The sequence below is a fragment of the Malaclemys terrapin genome, chromosome 15 (genome assembly GCF_027887155.1).
Source record: "Malaclemys terrapin pileata isolate rMalTer1 chromosome 15, rMalTer1.hap1, whole genome shotgun sequence".
Taxonomy (NCBI): Eukaryota; Metazoa; Chordata; order Testudines; family Emydidae; genus Malaclemys; species Malaclemys terrapin.
In genome coordinates, this window is record NC_071519.1 from 21,663,563 (window position 1) to 21,687,225 (window position 23,663).

The 23,663-nt window shown below is 46.4% G+C and overlaps 1 protein-coding gene across 3 annotated transcripts in view; it reads right to left on the reverse strand.

Annotated features, from left to right (window-relative positions):
- Positions 1 to 23,663, reverse strand: part of ARHGAP32 (Rho GTPase activating protein 32) — a 475,360-nt gene that overhangs the window by 80,325 nt on the left and 371,372 nt on the right. For all 3 annotated transcript variants that reach the window (XM_054049530.1, XM_054049531.1, XM_054049529.1), the window contains 4 exons: positions 22,757 to 22,849; positions 14,775 to 14,897; positions 12,698 to 12,775; positions 1,066 to 1,147 (listed from right to left, as the gene is read on the reverse strand). In XM_054049530.1, the coding sequence (XP_053905505.1) occupies positions 1,066 to 1,147; positions 12,698 to 12,775; positions 14,775 to 14,897; positions 22,757 to 22,849 (376 nt within the window). The remainder of the gene's footprint in view (positions 1 to 1,065; positions 1,148 to 12,697; positions 12,776 to 14,774; positions 14,898 to 22,756; positions 22,850 to 23,663) is intronic.

Below are 23,663 nucleotides of genomic sequence, written 5' to 3' on the forward strand. Positions count from 1 at the left end.
TCAAAGCAGTGATTTCAAGAGGTTTCCCCCTTGACACAGAGACAGCAGTTAGGGTGACCTTTTAAAACAGGATTTTTAAAGAAAACAGAGCAAAGAACAATCTCAGTATCATTAGGATGTGCAGAAATACATGGGGTCTGATTGTGCATGTACAAGCACCAGTCAGTGGAGTTAGCCCTGAACTAGACCAGTGGAACTGAGAGCAGAATCAGGTCTAACATCTTTTTCTCCATTTAATTTTTCCTTGATCAATGCATTCCCGCAATAATGGTTCTGCACTTTATACAACACCTGGTTATCCAGAAAAGATGTGGGATGAGAAAGGTGGGTTTGGGTTTTGGATTTGCAGATCCAGAATCAGGAGTGATTAGGATCTGAGACCTATTGTATCTAAGGGCTTGTCTATATAGGGGCTATCAGGAAAATGAATCCAAATTAACTAACAGTGTGAATTTAAAGTGGATTAGTTAAACTGCATTAAATTGCTGTGTAGATGATTTTATTCAGAATGTGAAAGTGGCCTCAATTCTGTTTAATTTAAGTGAATTAAGCTAAACCAAATTAAGGGCACTTTAATTCTAAATAAGAGTACCCATACATGGATTTAATGAGGTTTAACTAATCCACTTAAAAAGTCAAGTTTTGCTGAGTGTCCCTGTGTAGACAAGATCTTACTCCACCCCCAGGTCCCACTGTATCTATCACCCCCATTGTATCAAAGTGGACATAATAGTTTTTGGCTCATCCCTACATTCCATAGCAAAAAAAAAAAAAATGTACTACACTCTGACAAAGGCATCAAAAGCAGGATTGATGAAGGGAGCGTACTCAGAGGTTGTGGAAGGGACCCCAAAACCTTGGAAGTCTAAATATTTCAAAACACACATGCATTGCACATTGATATTAGCTAACGAAACAAAGAGAATGCAAGACGCCCAACACAGTGTAACATATGGGTGATGCAATGAAACACAGATCATGAGAAGTGTAAAAGAAGCGATAAAATGTGGAGCATGGAGGAGAGGACTTCCATAAAACGTTTTGAATAACTGCACACACACATACCTGGTTTTGGCACAGAGTTGGTCATAGATTGAGGAACTTTGTCGTTAATTAACTCAACACACTCGCTCGGAAAGAATCCCACCTGTATGACAAGAAAAACAGAAACAGGGTATGAACGCAAAATATTTAAGATAGTATAGTTAAAGCTGTGTATACTGCCAATTACTGTGTGTGAGAAGCCATGTGCTAGTTACCTTTTCTTTTTTAAGCCTGTTTGTATACTACTTCACAACTGTATGAAACATACACATGGATTAGTATAACTATGATTTTTCAAAAATGATGTAACCAGAAAGTCTATGAGCCAAGTAATTAGTGTTGTGCAATACACTAAACTTTGTTATAAATATGAAAGCTTTTTCCACAGAACATAAATATTTCAGCTTGCAACAAACTATGCATTTGGGCATACAGATGAGATGGCTTGCAGGCTCAAGTGAAATTTGAGGGGTGCAAAGCCGTTTTCTAGTCTACACCGGGGTTAATTTCAAACACTGTGCGTACTATGAAAGATATATCACTCAGCTGAATTCAAAATGTTAGCAATACTGATGTCTTTTCCACTGCCAATATATTACACTCACATATATCTTCTATTTTTATTGCTTTTCTTAAAATGAATTTAAATGCAGACTAATATATTTGTGCATTTTTCTCTCGCAGTTGCTTTCACAATGCCCTGTTACAGAAACAATGCAGCTTCCAGCTCAGGGAGCACATTAGGGAATGAACAATGCAGCACTGTTTACTTTCAGAGTCTCTACAGCAAACACCAAGATAGTTATATCACTGCTTCTAGACATCTCAGAACACACTCCACACAGCTGTTTCTTTCCAGAGAAAACACGGCACATGCTCAGGACATCTCCATCTTGCCAGGTTAACAACAAACGTTACTAACTGCCATTTAAAGGAGAGAATTTTTAGCTGCACTTGTATTGACAAGTTCCTGAATTCATTTTGCTGGTACCAGTTCTAAAGACTTATATTCTGTAACTGAGTCACCTTTTCTTCCCAGCTTCTCAAGAGATCATTCTTCCAGGGTCACAATCAACCCCTTATGCCTTGCTCTGACCCACTTTAAATCTGCTTCCTTGCCTTCCATACAAAGTTTTCATGATTTTGTATAAATAAGTGAGTTCAGTCCAAGAGTTAATCTCAACAGATGCAGCAGGGCACTGTTAGAGCATGATCCAGGATTAAAGGATTTGGCAATGTACTAAAATTAATAGCGGGGATGATATATACTTAGATAAATGCAAGGTCATCTAAAGGTAAAGATTGCTGCACATCTTAAATCAAGCAGGGAGAGGTTGGGTTATCCTGACACAATCATAAATAATGTTTCTATTACCCCTGTAATTATACTTCAGCCTTAGTTTCTATGCCAGACCCATGGTATCTCATGATGCCAACACGGGAAGACACATGAGGCTCTTAAGCATCTTTATGGGGAAACTGTTCACACCTTAGTGAATCTAAGCAAACAGGAGGCATTACTGCTCTAACAGCAGCTATCAAACAAAATGAAAACTTTTCTTTTTCATGGGCTAAGGATAGGTTCAATCTCATCCGATGAATGCGCGTCCCTTTAAAATTTACACAATGATGGGCCAGCAAGCTGCAATTTTAAAACAGCATTGCTAATTTGGGTTTCGTTATAATGATTTACTGGCTTATTGACAAGTTAATGTCTTTGGTTTCACATATGCTGTTTGCCAGATAATTACATTAGTGACTGAGGTGGAGTGGAGAGAAAAGCCCTTCACTAATATAACATCAGGAAGTCCAGGAAGAGTTTAATGTACTTACTCTGTTCCCATTGCCATCTCTAGTTAGTATTGCATTTGCTTCTTGACAGACAGAAGAGTGTACATTTCCTTCTCTCTCCCTCTCTGGGCTTCCCAACACTTCTTTTAAAAAACTGTATTTAAGCCAAGATAAACTATATAAAACACCTTTCCAGGTAATAGAATTCAAGAGGATGATGTTACTTTGCACAGTGTCAAACAGGGACTTCAAGTCTGACAACCTAATAAACCCCACCCTCTATTTTCTATTCGCATCAAAAGCATCATCACCCATTATCTAATGCAGAGAGTCATCGTCCCCCACTAGCATATGCCAAACACCACATCACAACAGTAGACTCTTAAGCAGGATGCAGAGAAGCACCACTTATTGCACAGATTCCTACCGTGGCTTAAAGGCAATCTTCGATTTTATTTTCTATCACATTTCAAGGCCATAACGCAAGCTGAATTTAGGAGCCTTCACACCACGCATGAAATTTGCTTGAAAAAACAATGCTGGGATAAGCCCTTAGACTAATGACCTGCTGCAGGTTTTGCTGTACTTCAACACCTACATGAAAAAAATATACACTTATCTTGCTTCTCAGAGTCTCAGTTTACTCCTCTGTAAGACCCTGATTCAGGAAATCAAGGCAGGTACGTAAGTGCATGCTTATAGTTAAGCGTGTGCCTAAGCGATTTCCTCAAATGGGTGTAATGATTCTTTGCAGCCAAGGTCTGACATTTAATTAATGCTTGCAAAGCATTCAGTGAAAGGGTCTACAAAAGGATAAAGAAATTATTATTAAGACATTCCAGAGTGTTGCCATATTTCCTTGTATCACAGGAGACTTTGGGAGACATAAGACTGTGTCTTCAGCCACTCTACCATACAGATATAGGGCAGTATTACATTGCCTGGATGTATCTTATTGCTATTATAAAAATGAACCATTACAAAAAAAATTGAGTAACAAAAACTCACAAAGAGTTTGTTGGCTACAATATTTATCACCACCACCACCAACGCCCAAGTCGAATCAGCCTTTTGGAAATGTTGCTTTATAATGTATAATCATCCTACTTTACCTTGTCACAGTGCCATGGCTGGAACATAATCTGCCCCTTAAGGGAAGTACTGCCTGCAGGTCAGTCCAGCTTGCCTCCTGGTCTGGCTTTTTAAGTGTTGTAAGGTCTGATTATAGATACAAGGACCTGGTAAATACTGGGAGAGAGGAAACAGTCCCGGGAGCAAGCAGGGTTTGAAAGGAAACCCTGGTATTGCTTCTTTAAAGGCCTGGGGCAAGGTTCCCCTCTCTCCCAACTGGCCATGAGTTGGGACAAGGGGACGAGTGTAAATGCTGCCTCCTCCTTCACGCAGGGCAGATGCCTGCAGACACTGAAGGGAGTGAGAGAAGGCTTCTGCAGTGTCATAGAATCATAGAATATCAGGGTTGGAAGAGACCTCAAGAGGTCATCTAGTCCAACCCCCAGCTCAAAGCAGGACCAACCCCAACTCAGGTGTCCTGAGTCACCAGCCTGAGGACTAAGTGGAGCCAGCTGAGGGATAACAACTGCTTCAATTACCCAGCTGCAGGAGGTGGGCAGGAGCTCCTGCTGTAAGGAGAAGACACAGGAATAGAGGTAAATTGCAACCCAGCTCCAGGAGGAGAGTTGGGGACTCCTGGTAAGGGAGAGGGACAAGAACTGCTTGAACTACCCAAGTTCCAAGAGGAGGGCTGGGCTCCTGCCATAAAGACAGCCATAACGACTGCGAAGATAACCCTGAAGTGATTGGGAATAGAGGTTACAGGGCAGGCTCCAGAAAGCCTTTATTTGGGACTTTTGGCTATGGAACCTTTTGTATGAGGTTTCGTAATAAACAAGCCCCAAGGAGAATATTATTAAGTCAAGCATCAAGAGTGCCTGAAGCAGAGTTACGCACTTCCTGAGAAGGGAAACTGAGACATGGAGTACATGCAGCACCACACTAATTCAGCAGGGGGCACTACAGGGCAGGCACAACCTACAACAGATATACAACAGACAATATGGACCAATTTTCTAACAGAATTACGGACATAAATCTGCGTAGTAAATACTCCAGACACTGACTACTGGCATAAGTCAGAGTTAGCAGCACGAGGACTCAGATTTTTCCCCTCTAGAGTTTTCTTTGTGCTTCATGGTGCTCAGCCCTGCATGGCTGCAAGACAGACAGAAGAGGATACAAAGAATCTCCTCACTGACAGAAGGGCAAGGCACAGTCCCACCCTTGATACTACTGGCATGCAAGGATCAAGGGACTCTAATGCCAACAGCATTGCAAGAAAACGCAGAGCTACGTGAGGGAATGGCCAACACACACACACACACACACACACTTTTGTCACATACTTACAGGTAAAGTACAGCCCTTCCACTCAGCAAAGCAGCAGAACTGCTCATAGTGTAGGAAACTTGTTGTTTCCAGGAATAAACTCAGATACAATTTTGTCTAAGATGTTATTGCAATTGGCACCTCAGATCCTGCAGATGGAGGTGGCCGTCTGGCTGAGAAATGTCGTCACTAGAGATGCATCCAGCGGGCTCTTTCACACAGCCTGTGTCACGAGTGACGTCTCTCTCCCGCCAGATGGTTGCCTCCAGCACTGGGTTCCCAAAGCAACAAACGGAAGCTAGAATTCAATTTTTCCTTTAAAGACTTGAGCACAGGTTTGCAAACTCAGTTCACATAAACGTGCTTTGCTCTCTCGCATTCAAACATTTTATTTTACTCGGAAAACTTCTACATTGCAAAATTATGCACAAAGAAAAACACTCTCAACTAATAGTCTGTTTCACTATCCTGACCAATCTAAGGCAGATCTATGGGTCTTTGGGGAGAATGCTATACATTCTTGAAATCCCAAACAGGATTAGGATTTAAATCAGCAAATTTTAACTGTGCTCCGTACAGAATACAGGTTAGAGGGGACATTTGAAAGGCCAAGGGTTCATGGGTCTGTCTTTCAACAGAGATCTTATCAAGAATGGCAAAATGTGCCATTGCATCTCAAAAGCGGCAAAGAGAAATGATTGTTTCCAGGGTTTGAGGACTGTGGGGAGGGAGTAGAAGACTGAAAGAACAGAGGATGAAGGGAAGGAAGGAAAACACCACACTGAAGAGATTGAGGAGGGTGACACTTAATGAGGAGAAGATTGTGTTTGGGGAATAATCTTATAGTGAATGTCGTGGGATTCATTAAGGACACGTGAACATAAAGATCAGTGAAAATGTCATTAAAAACTCCACTTTACATAATTTTCTGTCTTAAAAGCAAACACTACGTGATCGCCTTGTTCCACGGGTGGAGGTGGGTTGCATCACAGACACTACAGCATCTTTGCCATCTAATCAGGAAAGATGTTGCTACAATGGAAGTGCAGACATTTGGAGACTTTTTTTTTTAAAGTCATGTGTTCCTTATGGATCCATTTCACTGGAGTGGAGTGAAAACCAGAAAGATGAGTTCCCAAACATGTTCCTAAATCTGACCCGTGATTCAATCCAACCACGTTTGTATTCTTTCATATTTGCTTTTACATAAACATCTGTGCGACTAGTTTTCTTCACATGAATGACAAGGGGGAAAGGTTTATTATGTGGAAGGGACTTGGATGTTTGTGTGCGAATGAGTATATACCGTCTGGAAGGCTCCCCTTGGACAAATATATGCAGTTACTCAGTGGGAATGTAAAAATTCACTGTGAAATCTGACAGTTTGCAATGAATAATCCAGTCAGCCTGGTCTTTGGCTACTCTGCTCTTCTTACCCTGTCTTGTTACACCCAGGCCTGGAAAGTGGTTCTAACAAGAGTCCATTTGCTAGATGGGGGCTTCTAAGCTCTAAGACAATCTTCTCCACAACTGCCCCATGGCAGCTCAGTCTGGGATTGATGTGACACTGTATTTAGGTATAATTCTGGCACTAATGAAACATGACATCCCTTGTCAAACATGAAAATTCATCGACAGTATAAGCTTTCAGGATGGGGACTAGGGAGTGGAAGGAATTAGCCACCTCAAGTGAAGTAATAAAAACTTGACACTTGCCTTCTGATATTCAGGGGGAGCATGTGGAATCAGCTCCCTCACTCCTGAAATTACTCCTAACTGCCTGTGATCTTATTTCTGATCTTATCTTCATCCTGTGACTGTTGACTCTTCCGCCAGACATGACGTAACTTTGCAGACGTTATCAGCACGCAAATGCACACACTGTCAATCTGGACTTTCCCTTTAAAAATTTCCAGACATGGTGCAACGTAGCTGATCTTTCTGTGCACGTGAATCGTGAGCTAGTTTCTTCCAGATTCCTTAATGTGTGAGCGGAATGTTTAACACAGAAGTAGTGGTACAAGACATGCAGGAGCGATGCAATGCTCAGATGGAGGAAAGAGAAATTTAACACATCAGATGACTCTGCCTGTTATTGATCATCATTCAAGTGCAACTGACTCATGCTACCCTTGAAATTTCATCTTAGTCTGCTTCGCTTCCTCATCATCTCTGTCTCGTCCAGGTTCTCTTATCCTCAAGACAACTAAATTTTAGAGTCTTTCCCATTTTATAATTATTCTTCTTCCTTCCCCTTCCTGATGTGTTCACAGGTCATTTCTGCAGCTTCTTAGTTCCATAATCCCTTTCCTTACCTACACAACACCTTCCTTTTCCCCAGAATCTTTAAACCAACTCCTCTGTATTCACTTTAGATTTCTCATTTTGTCCTGGTACAAATGACTAGCAGAAGGACAAGAAAAACTATTGTAATAAGAAAAACCCTTATAGCCTAGAGAGAGAGAGAACAATCAAGGGAAACAAGATTAATTCAGTAAAGATAGACAACATGTTTATGCAACTAAACAAGAGTGCAACCTTACATACAGCCACAGTAATAAAGAAAACCCCAGAAAGGAGTCAGAGCTTGATCTGCCAGGGGCTAAACAACAGGGCCTGATCCAATAAAGCATTTAAGCACATGCTTAACTTAGCCGGATCGGCGGGTAGTAATCCATCTATCGGGGATCGATATATCGTGTCTCATCTAGACACGATATATCGATCTCCAAACGCGCTCCCGTCGACTCCGGAACTCCACCAGGGCAAGCGGCGGTAGTGGAGTCGACAGGGGAGCTGCGGCCGTCAATCCCGTGCCATGAGGACCCGAGGTAAGTCAAAATAAGATATGTCAACTTCAGCTACGCTATTCCCGTAGCTGAAGTTGCGCATCTTACATTGCCCCCTCCCCACCCAGTGTAGACCAGCCCTTAAAGTACATGAGTAGTCTCATTGGGCTGGACTAGGTTCTTGTTACTTACTACTCTATAGAAACAAGCCCAATGTTTAGTCCCTATCCAGTGTGCGTTCACTGCAATAGGATCAGCCAGGAAGACCACCCTCTTTAGAGTCAGCGTAAAGACTCCTTCAAAAAAAACTGCCCGTCTCTGGAACATGTAATGGGTTTAGCTATTTTGAAAATCAAAGCCATCGAGTATATCGCAGGAGAAGACTGAAGGTGGCTGGCTCCTTAGTTTAGTCACCATCCACCATCATGTGGATGAGGGGAAAGCGGTGGACGTGTTATTCCTTGACTTTAGCAAAGCTTTTGATACGGTCTTCCACAGTATTCTTGCCGGCAAGTTAAAGAAGTATGGGCTGGATGAATGGGCTATAAGGTGGATAGAAAGCTGGCTAGATCATTGGGCTCAACGGGTAGTGATCAATGGCTCCGTGTCTAGTTGGCAGCCGGTATCAAGCGGAGTGCCCCAAGGGTCGGTCCTGGGCCGGTTTTGTTCAATATCTTCATTAATGATCTGGAGGATGGCATGGACTGCACCCGCAGCAAATTTGCAGATGACACTAAACTGGGAGGAGTGGTAGATACGCTGGAGGGTAGGGATAGGATACAGAGGGACGTAGACAAATTAGAGGATTGGGCCAAATGAAATCTGACGAGGTTCAATAAGGACAAGTGCAGAGTCCTGCACTTAGGACGGCAGAATCCCATGCACTGCTACAGACTAGGGACCGAATGGCTAGGAAGCAATTCTGCAGAAAAGGACCTAGGGGTTACAGTGGACGAGAAGCTGGATATGAGTCGACAGCATGCCCTTGTTGCCAAGAAGGCTAACGACATTTTGGGCTGTATAAGTAAGGGCATTGCCAGCAGATCGAGGGAAGTGATCATTCCCCTCTAGTCGACATTGGTGAGGCCTCATCTGGAGTACTGTGTCCAGTTTTGGGCCCCACACTACAAGAAGGATGTGGAAAAATTGGAAAGAGTCCAATGGAGGGCAACAAACATGATTAGAGGGCTGGAGCACATGACTTCTGAGGAGAGACTGAGGGAACTGGGATTGTTTAGTCTGCAGAAGAGAAGAATGAGAGTGAATTTGATAGCTGCTTTCAACTACCTGAAAGGGGGTTCCAAAGAGGATGGATCTAGACTGTTCTCAGTGGTAGCAGATGACAGAACAAGGAGTAATGGTCTCAAGTTGCAGTGGGGGAGGTCTAGGTTGGATATTAGGAAAAACTTTTTCACTAGGAGGGTGGTGAAACACTGGAATGGGTTACCTAGGGAGGTGGTGGAATCTCCTTCCTTAGAGGTTTTTAAGGTCAGGCTAGACAAAGCCCTGGCTGGGACGATTTAGTTGGGGATTGGTCCTGCTTTGAGCAGGGGTTGGACTAGATGACCTCCTGAGGTCCCTTCCAACCCTGATATTCTATGATTCTATGATCCTTTTGACTCTGGGATCAAAGACAGCTACCACCAGTTCTAATGGTAATTTGCTTAAAAATATTTCTGAAAAAACAAAGAAAAGAGATTTAAAGTGAAACCCAGTTTGCAAATCTTAGTTTGAAATAAACAATCAATCACGATGTATTTCATACAGTTTGTAAAATTAGAGAGACATCTCTGAAAAAGTGTGATTACCCTACAGGGAACAGAATCATAATGAACTGGCAAGAGCCAACGGATCTCCGTTGATTTATTTGCATAATTAAAATGACTTGGACACAGATTAGCATTATTTTCACCAGAGTTTTTAATTTGAAACGGGAAACTGAAAGTGTTTGCTTATCTGTAAATATGGGAAAGGTTACATGGTTTAAACATAGCTTCTACAAGTGCCAGTTTTGCTTTGCTACACTCTTTTGTAGCATGTTACAACAATACTCTTCACCGATCATAACACACCTCTAGGCCTACAATATCAACAGCAGGATAAGATTTTTTTCCCCTCTGTTTTCCCTGTAGTGGGCAGCAGTGTCAAAAAGCTGTGCTAATTCAATAAACTATTTTTTCCTACACTCATACCAATAGGTCTTACACACTTAAAAAGAAATATCCTTTTCTTTGTACAGCGATAGGATTTGTGACCATTTATTTCAGATGGTGTTTGATGGAAATGAAAGATCTCTATCAGCACATTGCAAAGAGATTAGACTAAAGCCTGCTTGGTCCTACAGAAAACTGCATCCTTCAGTAAACCGGTTTCACGGCTGTGAGCAAGCTACTGAGCATGTGTAACAGCTGCTGCATTTGCCTGCCTAATAATTCCACTGTCCGTGTCTAATTCACTGCGTCGTGAAGAGCTCTGGGATATGTTGAGGACAGAAGGTGCAATTAAAATCCTAATTCTATCAACCTTAACTATAATGCTATATTTCTGCAGCTGTTGGGATCTGCTATTCGTGTCTGTGAACTGACTGCATGTGCGCACAGATGAAGCCATTCTCATGGGTTTACTCCGCAGTATATCTTTTTACCTGTGTGCTACATAAGAATCCATATGATTTATTCCGATTTTGGCAGGGATGGGGGTAGAGAGGAGTGGAAGGGAGCCCTGAGCTGCAAACAGATGTCTCTGACTCATGACTCATTTAAGCCTTTCATAACCAATACTGTTTGCATATGGTCACAATTGTAACTGGCTTGGGGGGGGGGGGGGGGGGGGAGAGAGAGAGAGAGAGAAGGTGGTAGATTCCAGGACCTTTCATGGGGATACAGTGCTTATCTCCTGAGTCAGCTTGATGTCAGATGTTTGAACTCTTGGGTACAGCTAATGGGAACTTTTGCTGATTCTCCCTGAGATTACATGAGGTGTGTCCTGTTCATTCCTATGAGAGGGTTTACACTAGAGTCTCTCTCTCTGGGACAGTGTGAACTAGAAAGGCCTTGCAGGGAAAACCCAATGAAGTGCCCAGCTTGGGGAGAAATCTTATGCTGGTGTTTACATTTTGTTGTTATTTAAGTTAACAATAAATGCAAACCTCAGGAAGGGGGTAAGTTTTGACCCTATTCAGTGTGTGTGCCTTCTGTTCAGAGCAAAGGGGGAACTGCACCAGTTTACAATGTGAAACAACTGCAAGATGGAGGACTCACCTTTTTAAAATGAAGCTTTCAGGATGAAACTCAAAGGAAGGCGGCACAAAAAGATGGAAAGTAAGTTCTCTTCCCCTTCGAAGTCTCTCCTTTTTCATACACTATAGTCTTAATTTCATATTGTGCAAGTCCACACTGGAGTGTTGTGCCAGCATTTGGAAAGCAAGGGCTGGAGTTCTGCTGTAAGGTTGGAATTTTCAAGGGAGTCTAAGGCCTGGTCTACACCTAAATGGTAGATCAACCTAGCGATGTCACTCAGGAGTGTGAAAAACTCACAGCCCTGAGAGATGTGGTTAAGCCAACCTAAGCCCTGGTATAGACAGTGCTAGGTCAGTGGAAGTATTATTCTATTGACCTAGCTACTGCCTCTTGGAGAGCTGGATTTATGATAGTGATGGAAGAACCCCTTCCATCTCGGTAGTGAGCATCTACACTACAGCACTGCAGCTGTGCCGCTGTAGTGTTTCTCATGTAGACATACCCTAAGAGTGTTAGTCACCCAACTCCCATTCAGTTTCAAGAGGGTTTGGATGCCTGACTCCCGGGGAGTTTGAAAATTCAACCTAAATCTCTTCTACAAACCAAGAGGCTCTACCGTCAACAAAGAGAGTAACTATGCACACAATTCTCAGCGTCACATAGATCAGAAAAATCAGCCATCTGGCCCCATCCACTTGCTTGGAAACAATTCATCCTCAAAGTAACAAAACAATAAGCATCACTTCTGTAGCATGTTTCATCAACTTTACAAAGGCAGACAAGATTAAATCATTACCTCCGTTACAGACACAGAAACCGGGGCACTGATTGGTTGAGTGACTTGCCCACTGTTACACAGAGCTAGGGCAAGGACCCACGTCTCCTGACTCCCAGTCCCATGCTTTATCCACTGGATCACTCTGAATCCTGTAGGACACCCTGCATTGCTTTTCCGAGTCTAGATTTAATTGGTCCAAATGATGGGAAAATACAAGGCAACATGTGAGGACTCAATCAGGATTCCCCCGGCGCTGGCGGAGTAGTTCCAATTGTCTTTGAAAGGCTGCAATGTAGACTCCCCACCAATGACAGACCAGCTCTGCCAGACAGTGTGGAGAGACTATGGGGTCATGGTTCCATCCTTATCTTGGACCCTTTCGAGAAACTGGCACCACTACTCCTATGGAACAATCCCTCCGTTCCCAGCTGGACTGTTCTTAGCCCCTGCTCACTATGGGGAAGTCACCTTTCACCTTACCTTCCCCACTCAGGGAGCCAACACAGGGACACACTGTGTAGCCCTGTCAAAAGTCATGGGCATTAGCAATACCAGCAGCATTGGCAGTTCCGTGTAAATCCTACAGGCACCAAAGAATAGATTCTCAAACCTCCATTCATGTTGCTCTCTCAGAACTAATACCTGGTGCATACCTGAAATCCATGTTTGCCCCTCCACCATGTGGTCAGCTCCTTTGGCGGCATGTCAATAACGGACACAATGTCTCCCACCTGGAAAAGAATTGCAACATTAATACCACCCCCAATGTAGCTGGAGACAGACAGGGCACTGCTAAAATAACTGCACATTCTTCTGCACTGCATGAAATCCTAAAGCCATTATCTGCCTAGAGGTATCTACACTTGTATAATCTACCGCTGAAGTATGAGACTTAATGCATTATAAATCCTACAAGATGCACCCTTTTAATGTATTCATAAGAAGCTGTTTAAAAGTAGCCAATGGGTGCAGGCGTGTTCTGATTAAACAGTGCAGTGTGCACTGGGGTAAATAAGCCCCGAAACACGAAATCCCTTGGGAAATGTTCTCACACAGCTGAACTTATTTTCCCCCTTGTACTCTATGTGCTTGCATCTCTCACTGCTGCCGTCCCCTCATGCCCAAAGTCAAAAACTGCACTCAGTTCTCCTGACCTGACAAAGACATTCTCCTCTGAATCAGGAAGCTAACAAAGTAATAAGGCAATGTGATGTTACTGCAGCAGGATGGGAAGAGACCAAAGGGGACAAGGTGGCCGAGGAGGCTTTCTGAAGCTTTTCTCATTCCTTTGGGACCCGTTCTCGAAAAGAACGAACACAAAACCAGAGAAAGGGTTGGCACTGATGCTTCAGTGGCTGCAAATGACACTGGCAGAACTCATTCTAGATGCTTATACTAGTGTGGTGGGAGGGTGACTTGTGTCCCGCAGCATGTGATACTTTTTTCTGAAACTGAGTAAATTCTGCACTGGATATTATAATAAATGATAACGTAGCTCCCATATAGTGTTTTTCATCACTAGATCTCAAAATGCTTCACAAAGAGATAAGCATCATTACTCCTATTTTACAGGTGGGGAAACTGAAGCGCAGAGCGGTGAAGTGACTTGCCCAAGGTCACCCAGTAAGTTAATGGCAGAGCTGGGAACAGAATTTGGGTCTCCTGAGTCCCTACCCAGTGCTCTATCCACGAGGCAACACTACCTCCCCAGAAACTAGAGAAGCCAGAAATTAGCCAGATTTCTTTACTATTCAGAAACAAACAAACAAAAAAAAAAAAGGCTGGCTCGGGAATTAGCTTTTTTAAAATGTTTATTAGACAATAAAAATCTTTTTAATATCACAAGGGAGCATGATCTCCTGGTTTAGGGGTCAGAACACAACACTGGGAGACTGGAGATCTGTAGTCTAATCCCAGCTCTACATTGCTCACTGTGTGAACTTGGCCAAGCTGCAAGTGTGCTGTGCCTCAGTTTCCCATCTGCAAAAGGAGACTAGTAACAAAAACTTACCTTCCTCAATAGCTGTTGCCAAGCTAAATTATTGGCTTGTACAGGGCTTTGAGACTGATAAACAGAATGTGCCATGTTAGGGAAAACCATTTTACAGCTATTATTAATATTGAAACACTGCCAAATAGTCTATGCCCTAAATTGTATATACTGTAACTTAAGAGGGATACAGTCTATTTAACTTACATCTTCTTCACTCTATGTTTGTTTATAGCAGTGAGTGCTGAGTAGTGAATCTGAATACATCCCCCAACACCCCTTAAATATCCGTATTACCTGCAAAGTGGCACAACTAAAGCTGTAATCAGAGAAACACCTTGGGGGAGGGACTGTGTTGCCCTTTATATTTGTGTGCAATGCTCCAAACATCACAATAGTGCATACAAGCAAACTGTCACAGCATACTTGCACAGCTCAACGGGCAGCAGAGCCAATGGAGAGAGAGATTTTCAAGCAATCAACACCTACAATCAGGGCTCAATTTTCAGAAAGGCTCAGCACCCAGCAGCCCCACTGGGACACGTCTGGCTGGATTTTCAAAGAGTGCAGAGCCCAACATACACCCAACATGCCAAGCTCTTTTGAAACCCTGTCCCCTTATTTTGCGTTCACTCCCTCTGTCTCTCACACACACACACGCACACACACACAGAGCGTACCAGATGCATTTCCTCTTCTACATTTGACAATGAGGAATGTATGTTCCTCTAATTATTTACCTCAAAGGACAGTTCATCTGCTGCCTGAGCAATGTATCTCTTAATAACGTGGGCAGCCGCAATGGCAGGCACGTTAATGGATGATTCTTCGTGGACTAGCAGGTGATTCCCCTTGTTATCAATCTGCAACAAAGAGCATGGTAGATTGTGAGGCAGCTGAGGACATGTGGCTCTGCGAATACATTTGACTGGTGCTCATGCGTGGCAGGGATTTCAAGCTGATTCACAAAGACAGCACAGCTTAGGGGCCCCCTGAAGAGAACAGCATGGATGGACAATGTAGGGCACAGAATACATAGAAATGAAGAGGAAGGACAGTTAATAAATTAAGTTTCAGAAGGTCACATCGCCCCTTCTCATCCATTCATTGTTGAGGATGCAGTCTTTGTGCATTTTCGTATAGAACACTAACATGGCAATGAATGTGTATGCCTCCCCCCACTCTGTCATGGCATTGTATTCGTTTTCTTCGAGTACTTAAAAAAATAACGGAATGATGATAAAAATGCTTTACAAGCAGGGAATTTAATGACAGCAGGGACAATGAGGATGACAAAGCTACAGAGAAAATATAAAATCTAGTCTACTCCTCTGCCAGTTTCTATAATGTCTGAACTTCCAGTAAGAAATCATGGTTCCACTGGATTTTTTCCCCTCTGCTACATTTCCCAGTCAGTTTTTAAAACTCAGATTATTGTCCCCATCTGGAAAGCCAGCTGAAAGGCAATTTGGAAAGGTCGTTCAGGAGAAAAAACGGTTACTTACCTTCTGTAACGGTTGTTCTTCGAGATGTGTTGTTCACGTCCATTACACATTAGGTGTGCGCGCGTTGCGTGCACGGACGTCGGAAACTTTTTCCCTCAGCAGCTCCCGTCGGGCCGGCAGGGTCCCTCCTCCCGCCGGAGTGGCGCCCCGCTCTAGAGTATATATATCCCTGCAGGCCCGACCCTCCCTCGGTTCCTTCTTGCCGGTAACTCCGACAGAAGGGAAGGAGAGTGGGAAGTGTAATGGACGTGAACAACACATCTCGAAGAACAACAGTTACAGAAGGTAAGTAACTGTTTTTTCTTCTTCGAGTGATTGTTCAGGTCCATTACACATTAGGTGACTCACAAGCTTACCATTGGAGGAGGGTAGGAGTCAAGGAACAATTGATTGAAGCACAGTCCTGCCGACCACCACGTCCTGTCTGGTCTGATGATGGATCGCGTAGTGGGCTGTGAACGTATGCACCGACGACCAGGTGGCCGCTTTACAGATTTCCTGGAGTGGAACCTGTGCCAAGAAAGCCGCTGAGGACGCTTGGGCCCTAGTCGAGTGAGCCCGGATCTCAGGGGCTGGTATGTTGGCGAGCTCATAGCACGTGCGTATGCAAAGCACAAGCCATGCTGACAAGCGCTGCGTCGAGATAGGCTGGCCTCTCATTCGCTCCGCAATGGCAATAAACAGTTGAGTTGATTTGCGGAATGGCCTGGTCCATTCTAGATAAAATGCCAAGGCCCTACGGACATTGAGGGTATGCAGGCTGCGGTGGCTTGGGTCTGTAAGGGGCTTAGGGAAGAACAACGGTAAATAAATGTCCTGGCCCATATGAAAATGTGTGACCACCTTTGGAAGGAATTTAGGGTGAGGCCTCAGTTGCACCTTATCCTTATAAAAAACTGTATAAGGAGGTTCCGAAGCGAGGGCTCTCAATTCTGATACCCTCCTGGCCGATGTGATGGCCACGAGAAACGCTACCTTCCATGAGAGGTGCATGAGGGAGCAAGAGGCTAGGGGTTCAAAGGGTGGCCCCATGAGTTTAGTTAGGACCAGGTTGAGATTCCACGCAGGGACCGGCGGGTGCGAACAGGGAAACACCCTCTCCAGTCCCTTGAGGAATCGGGCCACTATGGGGTTGGAGAACACCGAAACTCCCAACTCCGCAGGATGGAATGCCGATATGGCAGCCAGATGCACTTTAATTGAGGCAGGGACGAGCCCTTGATGCCTGAGGTGCAGCAAGTAGTCCAGAATTGATGGGACTGAGGCCCGCAGAGGCTGTATGTGATGAGGCTCACACCAGTGGGAGAACCTCTTTCATTTGGCAAGGTAGGTCGCTCTTGTGGAGGACTTCCTACTACCAAGGAGAATTTGCTGGACCTGGTGGGAGCACCTGTGCTCCGTATCATTTAGCCAGAGAGATACCACGCCATGAGATGTAGCGACGGTAGGTTCAGGTGGAGTAGGTGACCCTGGTCCTGTGTGATGAGGTTGCGATGGAGGGGGAGGGCAATCGGGGCAGTTATGGACAGTTCCAGCAGGGTCGTGAACCAATGCTGGTGTGGCCACGTCGGGGCGATGAGGATGACTGCCGCCTTGTCCCTGCGAGTCTTGAGGAGGACCTTGTGGATGAGCGGGAATGGTGGGAAGGCATACCTCAGGCTCCCGCCCCACGGAATCGCGAAGGCATCTGCCAACAAGCCCGGGCTGAGGTTCTGGAATGAACAAAACTGAGGGCATTGGCTGTTGCCCTTGGTGACGAAGAGATCTACCAGGGGAAACCCCCACCTCTGGAAGACTGAATGCAGGACGTCCTGTCTCAATGTCCATTTGTGCATGTGGTAGGACCGGCTGAGGCGGTGTGCTAACCCGTTTTGGACCCCTGGGAGATATGTTGCGATTAGGTGGACTGAATGGGCTATACAGAAGTCCCATAGGAGGAGCGCCTCATCACAGAGGGGAGAGGATCGGGATCCGCCCTGCTTGTTTATGTAGAACATGGCGGTAGTGTTGTCCATCAGAACTGACACGCTGTGGCCTTCTATGGTAGCGTGAAAGGTCTGGCAGGCGAGGCGAACTGCCCTTAACTCCTTCAGATTGATGTGAAGCAACTTTTCTTCCCTGGACCATAAGCCCTGGGTCCGCAGGTCCCCTAGGTGTGCCCCCCAGCCCAGGTCCAAGGGATCTGTTACTAACATCAGAGTGGGTTGCGGGGCAGCGAAGGGGACCCCCTCGCAAACCTGCTGCTGATCGAGCCACCAGTGGAGGGAGTTCGACACCTGAGCTGGGATGGTTACTACCAGGTCTAAGGGGTCTCTGTTGGGGCGATACGTTTGGGCCAGCCACAACTGTAATGGCCTGAATCTTAGGCGGGCATGTCTGACTACATGTGTGCAGGCCGCCATGTGCCCCAAGAGTTGCATACAGCACCTGGCCATGGTCGTGGGGAATTGTTGGATGGAGCTTACGACCCTTTGACTGGCCAAGAACCGTGACACTGGAAGACTTGCCCGTGCCGCCACCGAGTCCAGGACTGCTCCTATGAAGTCCAGTCTCTGCATGGGATCAGTGAGGACTTGGGCACATTGACCAGTAGACCGAGCTTGCAGAACACCTGTAGTGCCAGCGTCACGTGGGAGCGGACCTCGGCCTCCGACCTGCCCGCGAGGAGCCAGTCGTCCAAGTACAGGTACATGCGCATCTTTCTCTTCCAAAGAAAAGCTGCCACCACGGACATGCATTTTGTGAATACTCGCGGGGCCGTTGCCAGGCTGAAGGGCAGGACCGTAAATTGAAAATGGCGTTGGTTGATGGTGAAGCGCAGGAACCGCCGGTGGGCCGGGCGGATGGTGATGTGAAAATACGCATCTTTCATATCGAGGGCAGTGTACCAATCCCCCGGATCCAGGGATGGGATAATAGCTCCAAGGGAGACCATACGGAAACATGTTTTGACCAAAAATTTGTTTAGTCCGCGTAGGTCCAAAATGAGACGGAGGCCCCCTTTTGCTTTGGGAATCAGGAAATATCTGGAGTAGAATCCTTTCCCCGTTAGGTCCGGAGGAACCTCTTCCACTGCTCCTACTGTGAGGAGGGTCCGCACCTCCTGCATGAGGAGTTGCTTGTGAGAGGGGTCCCTGAAGAGGGACGGGGAAGGGGGGTGGGAGGGAGGGGGCGAGGAGAACTGAAGGGTGTAGCCCGCCTCCACCGTGGGCAGGACCCAGTGGTCCGATGTTATATGTGACCAAGCACAGTAAAAACAGGACAGGCAGTCCCTGAAACATAGAGGTGGATCCGGAATAGAGCTTGGTACGCTGCCCTCGATCGCAGCTTCAAAACCCTGGCTTATTTCCCGGCTGCGGCTTGCCTTGGCCATGATTTTGGCCCTGGTTAGGCATATTGTTAGGTCTACGCCTGTTATCCCTGCCGCGTCTGCAGTACGGTTCCTGTCGAGGACAAGGGTGGTACTGTCTCTGCGGTGGTTGGGGCTTGAAGGGTTTCCTCTGTGTCACCGGGGTATGCATTCCCAACGACTTGAGGGTTGCTCAAGAGTCTTTGAGGCTATGTAGTCTGGCATCCGTCTGGTCCGAAAACAAGCCTGACCCCTCGAACGGAAGGTCTTGGAGGGTGTTTTGCACCTCTGGGGGAAGGCCGGAAGCCTGTAACCATGCCGAGCGTCTCATTACTACCCCTGACGCGACTGTCCTAGCAGCTGCGTCCGCAGAGTCAAGGGAGGCCTGTAGGGAGGTTTTGGCTACTGCCTTCCCTTCATCCACTATAGCCGTAAACTCGGGTTCTGAGCCCTAAGGCAGGGATTCCTTAAACTTGGAGACTGATGCCCAAGAAATTAAAGTTGTGTCTGTTCAGAATCGCTTGCTGGTTAGCGATCCTCAACTGGAGGCCCCCCGACGAGTAGACCTTTCTCCCAAATAAGTCCAAGTGTTTTGTCTCCTTGGCTTTGGGGGCCGGGGCATGTTGGCCATGTCGCTCTCGTTTGTTGACCGCAGAGACGACCAGCGAACAGGGTGTTGGGTGAGAGAAGAGGAAGTCAAACCCTTTAGATGGGGTGAAATATTTCCTCTCCATGCCTTTCGCAGTTGGTGCACTGGAGGCCGGTGTTTGCCATACTGTTTTGTAGTTGGACTGGACCATTTTTATGAGTGGGAGCGCAATCCTGGAGGGGCCCTCTGGGCTTAGGATGTCGACCATGGGGTCCTCCTGCTCCACCGTCTCCTCCGCCTGCAACCCCAGATTCAGGGCTACTCGGCGGAGCAGTTCCTGGTGTGCCCAATGGTCAATCGGGGGAGGGCCAGACACTTGTGCCCGCCACGGCTTCGTCTGGTGAGGAGGAAGAGGTCAGGGCCTTTTGCGCGTCTTCATCTTCCTGCAACTCCTCACCGACTGGGCGCTCCTCTGGGGCCCGTTCTATGATGTGGGTCTGAGATGGTACCGGGCTCGGTGCCAAGTCCGCTCTTTCTCGCTCCGGTGGTCTGGAGACCGTGGCCTCCTTGCGAGAGGGTGGGCGCCACTGTGGAGAGTGGGACCAGTGTCCCGAGGGCCCAGATCTCGAGGTCCTGGACGAGGGGCCTTGTTGGTGGTAGGCCCAAGGGGTCCAGAATGGCCATTGTCCTGGCTGGCCCCATTGTGGATGCCAAGCGGCTTCGCGGTCCCTACTGGCCTGTGCCCTGTGGGCATATCCGCTGTACCGGCCCGAGTCTGCCTCCGAAACCACGGACGGCGATCTGGAAGGCCACGGCGGTGCCGTGGGACGGTGCCACTCCGAGTTCGGAGAGTAGTGCCTTCGTGACCGGGAGTAGCGTCTTGCCGACCTGGACCTGGATCAGTACCGGTGACCACGGGACCGGGAACGACTACGGGTGGTCGGTCTCGGGGATCGTGTAACTGACACGTCCCGGTGCCTACTCGAGTAGGGCTGCTGGGTCGGTTCCAGGTGCTTATTGGGGCCCGACGGCTGTGCGGCTCTCTGCGCGGAGGGAAGCCGGGAGTCCACCGAGGTGGAGCTCGACTGGGACCGGCGCCGTGAACGGTGCCGAGATGGCGATCGTGATGGGTGCACCATTGCCGGCTTGCCTCTGGATGGCAGTCTTGGTGGATCGTCTTTAGTTTGGAGGGGGCCCTCAGCGGACAATTCAATGAGGTCCTTTGCTGCCTCAAATGTGTCCAGGGTGGAGGGCTGTTCCAAAAGCTCCTCCATCCCTTTCTCCTCACTCGACGCGCCTATCCCGGGGCTCGACGGGCCTTTCGGCACCGGAGCCACTGTCACCGGGATCTGTGCCGGGGCCGCAACGGCCTTAGGCGCACTCGAGGTCTTCACGGATGCTACCCTCTTATGCGGGGAGCGTCCTTGGGCCTTGGGTTGGCCCTTCAATTTTGCCGGCGAAGACGACCGATGCCGGAGGTCTTCTCGTTGATTCGGTGCCGTGGGCTTAGGGTGCTCCGCCGGCGCCGGATCACGGACCGATGCCGGGGCACTCCGCACCGAGGTTGACGGTGCCGTCGAAGTGGAGGGCTGTAATGCCGTCTCCATGAGCAGCTGCTTAAGGCGAAAGTCTCTCTCTTTCTTAGTCCTGGGCTTGAAAGCCTTACAGATCTTGCAGCACTCTTTTTGGTGTGCTTCCCCCAGGCAACGGAGACACGAGTCGTGTGGATCGCTTAATGGCATAGGCTTGCGGCATGTGGCACAAGCCTTGAAGCCTTGGGCGTGCGGCATGCCCCGCCGCCCAGGGCCGGTGCCGACCAAACATCTTATACAAAGAAGTTTGAGTATTTCTAAAGAACTGATAACTGCTAAGCTTAACACTAGCTACTAAAGAACTGATAACTGTAAAGATAACACTAACTACTATGCTAAGGGACACTCTCAGAGGAGAGACAAAGTTGTTCCAATGTCGCCACGACGGTAAGAAGGAACTGAGGGAGGGTCGGGCCTGCAGGGATATATATACTCTAGAACGGGGCGCCGCTCTGGCGGGAGGGGGGACCCTGACGGCCTGACGGGAGCCACTGAGGGAAAAAGTTTCCGACGTCCGTGCACGCGGCGCGCGCACACCTAATGTGTAATGGACGTGAACAATCACTCGAAGAAGAACTTAAGTTTTATTAGAGCACTTTCACTAGTGCACATAATTGCTGACTTGTAACCTTAATTTCCAGTAAATTCTCCAGTTTCATTCACCTCTAAAAGTCGCTGACCATTTCTCCTTTTGGGCTGAAAATCTGCCACACCTCATCTTAACCTAAAAGATTTTCTTTTCTTTTCTTTTTTTTGACGAATTTGAGAAGAGTCCACGCACCCAAATTACAAACATTTAAAATTTAGCTACATGAACATGCTAGCTGGTACATTTCTCAAGATTTGTGATGTCTAACAACAGTTCTTCCTGTGTCCTGTGTGACACAGTAATGTCACCAGGGAAGATCGACATACACCCCTACTCAGCCTGACTGTTGACAAAAGGGAGCAGGGGTCTTGATCGCTTAATCCCATTCCTTCTTCCTCCCTCCACCCACTAAGGCTGGTGGTTTAAGTACTAGTGCTTGAGGTGGCACAAAACAATTAACAGAGAAAGCAGTGCTACAGTTGTAATTCATAGTATATAAACAGGACCGCTGAGAGCACACAACATAAGCTCTGTTGAGCCATTTAACAGCAAAGATGGCAAAACGGAGTAGATAATGTTGGCTGTTTCGATGCAGTGGTCTTTAAAAAATAGAGAGCCAAAAATAGCAAAGAAGGTATCAACATCCGCAGCTTTTAAAGAGCAATACATACCCACTGAAATGAGTGCAGGAAGAGGTGTGTGCCATCTAGTGCAGCCTATGACCTGCAGTCTCAGTCCACTGCTGACCTTGGCTTATCTAGGTAGCACATTGACCCAATTGCTGTATCATCTGAGTTGCTACCTTCTATTACTTTGTAATCAAACAATGTAAGACTTTCATGTCTTTCAGCTGACAAAATCCAAATAGGAGGGAAAAAATCCCGGATCCTTAACATGGGGTCTGATTCTCCCCTGCCTTGTGTAGTCCTCACCACTTGTGCAAAGTGGGTGTCAAATGTTACAGGGATGTGATTCCACAAAGTTGGACTACACAGCTTCTCTCCACTCACTTTGCACAGGTATAAGGACTACGCAAGAGGCAGGCTGCGGAGAACAGGGCGGTTGACATGAAAAGCAGTGCTGTGCACTGCACCCTACCTCCATCCATGTGAGGGCAGGCCCACAGTTGATCTTGTTGCCTGCGATGGCTGAGAGCCGGGACAGGTAAGCCATCAGCATCTGGGTGACAAGCTGCAGAGGAAAAGAAAGAACAAGTATAATTATTTGGCTGATATACAAAAGCGGAGCCCCTTTCTCCAAGCTGGCATAGTTGTTGGCAAATTAACTGGAGAGGGAGGTATGAGCAGTTTGCACTGATACTGATTTAGTTCCTAATACAATGGGATTCTAAGGTTTGGAGAAGGAGAGAAATCAGTGCAAATATTGTTCCAGGGATTACACATTTCTATATATGTAAGATGAGAAAGTTTTCTCAGTGAAGGCTAATTGCCAACACCAAAATATTTTAAGCCCTGAAGTCCTCTGTTTGCTATGCATTTCACATCCAAACAGATTATTTCAATTATGACAATCCAACACATCTGAGAACCATTGAGTAAAACAAAACAGAGGCTGCCATTTCCCCACAGATGTAAAGTGCTTTGGAACGTGGCAAGCCAGAGTGGTGAAACATTCATTTTTCAAATAATAAATGAGGGCTTAAAAAACATCCTTAGTACTGGCCCTTACGACGATGTAAAACGACTTTCACCAAAGACGACCTAGTTGGGTCACTTTGATCTAAGCTATGGAGATAGTATTAAGAAATTCCATGACAGCCTGGAGTCTCCAAGACCAAATAAAACACTGTTGACCCAAAACATCTGTTTTAGCTGTTTAATTTGAAATAAAAATAAACCAGAAAGAGTGAGAGACATCACACACTTGCAAAACCACATTCCAAGGTGTGGCAGTATGTTAGATGTCACAGCATCTCCTGTGCACATAGATACTTTGTATCCAACATCATGCTATACAACCTACAACAGGTATGTTGGAAAGACAA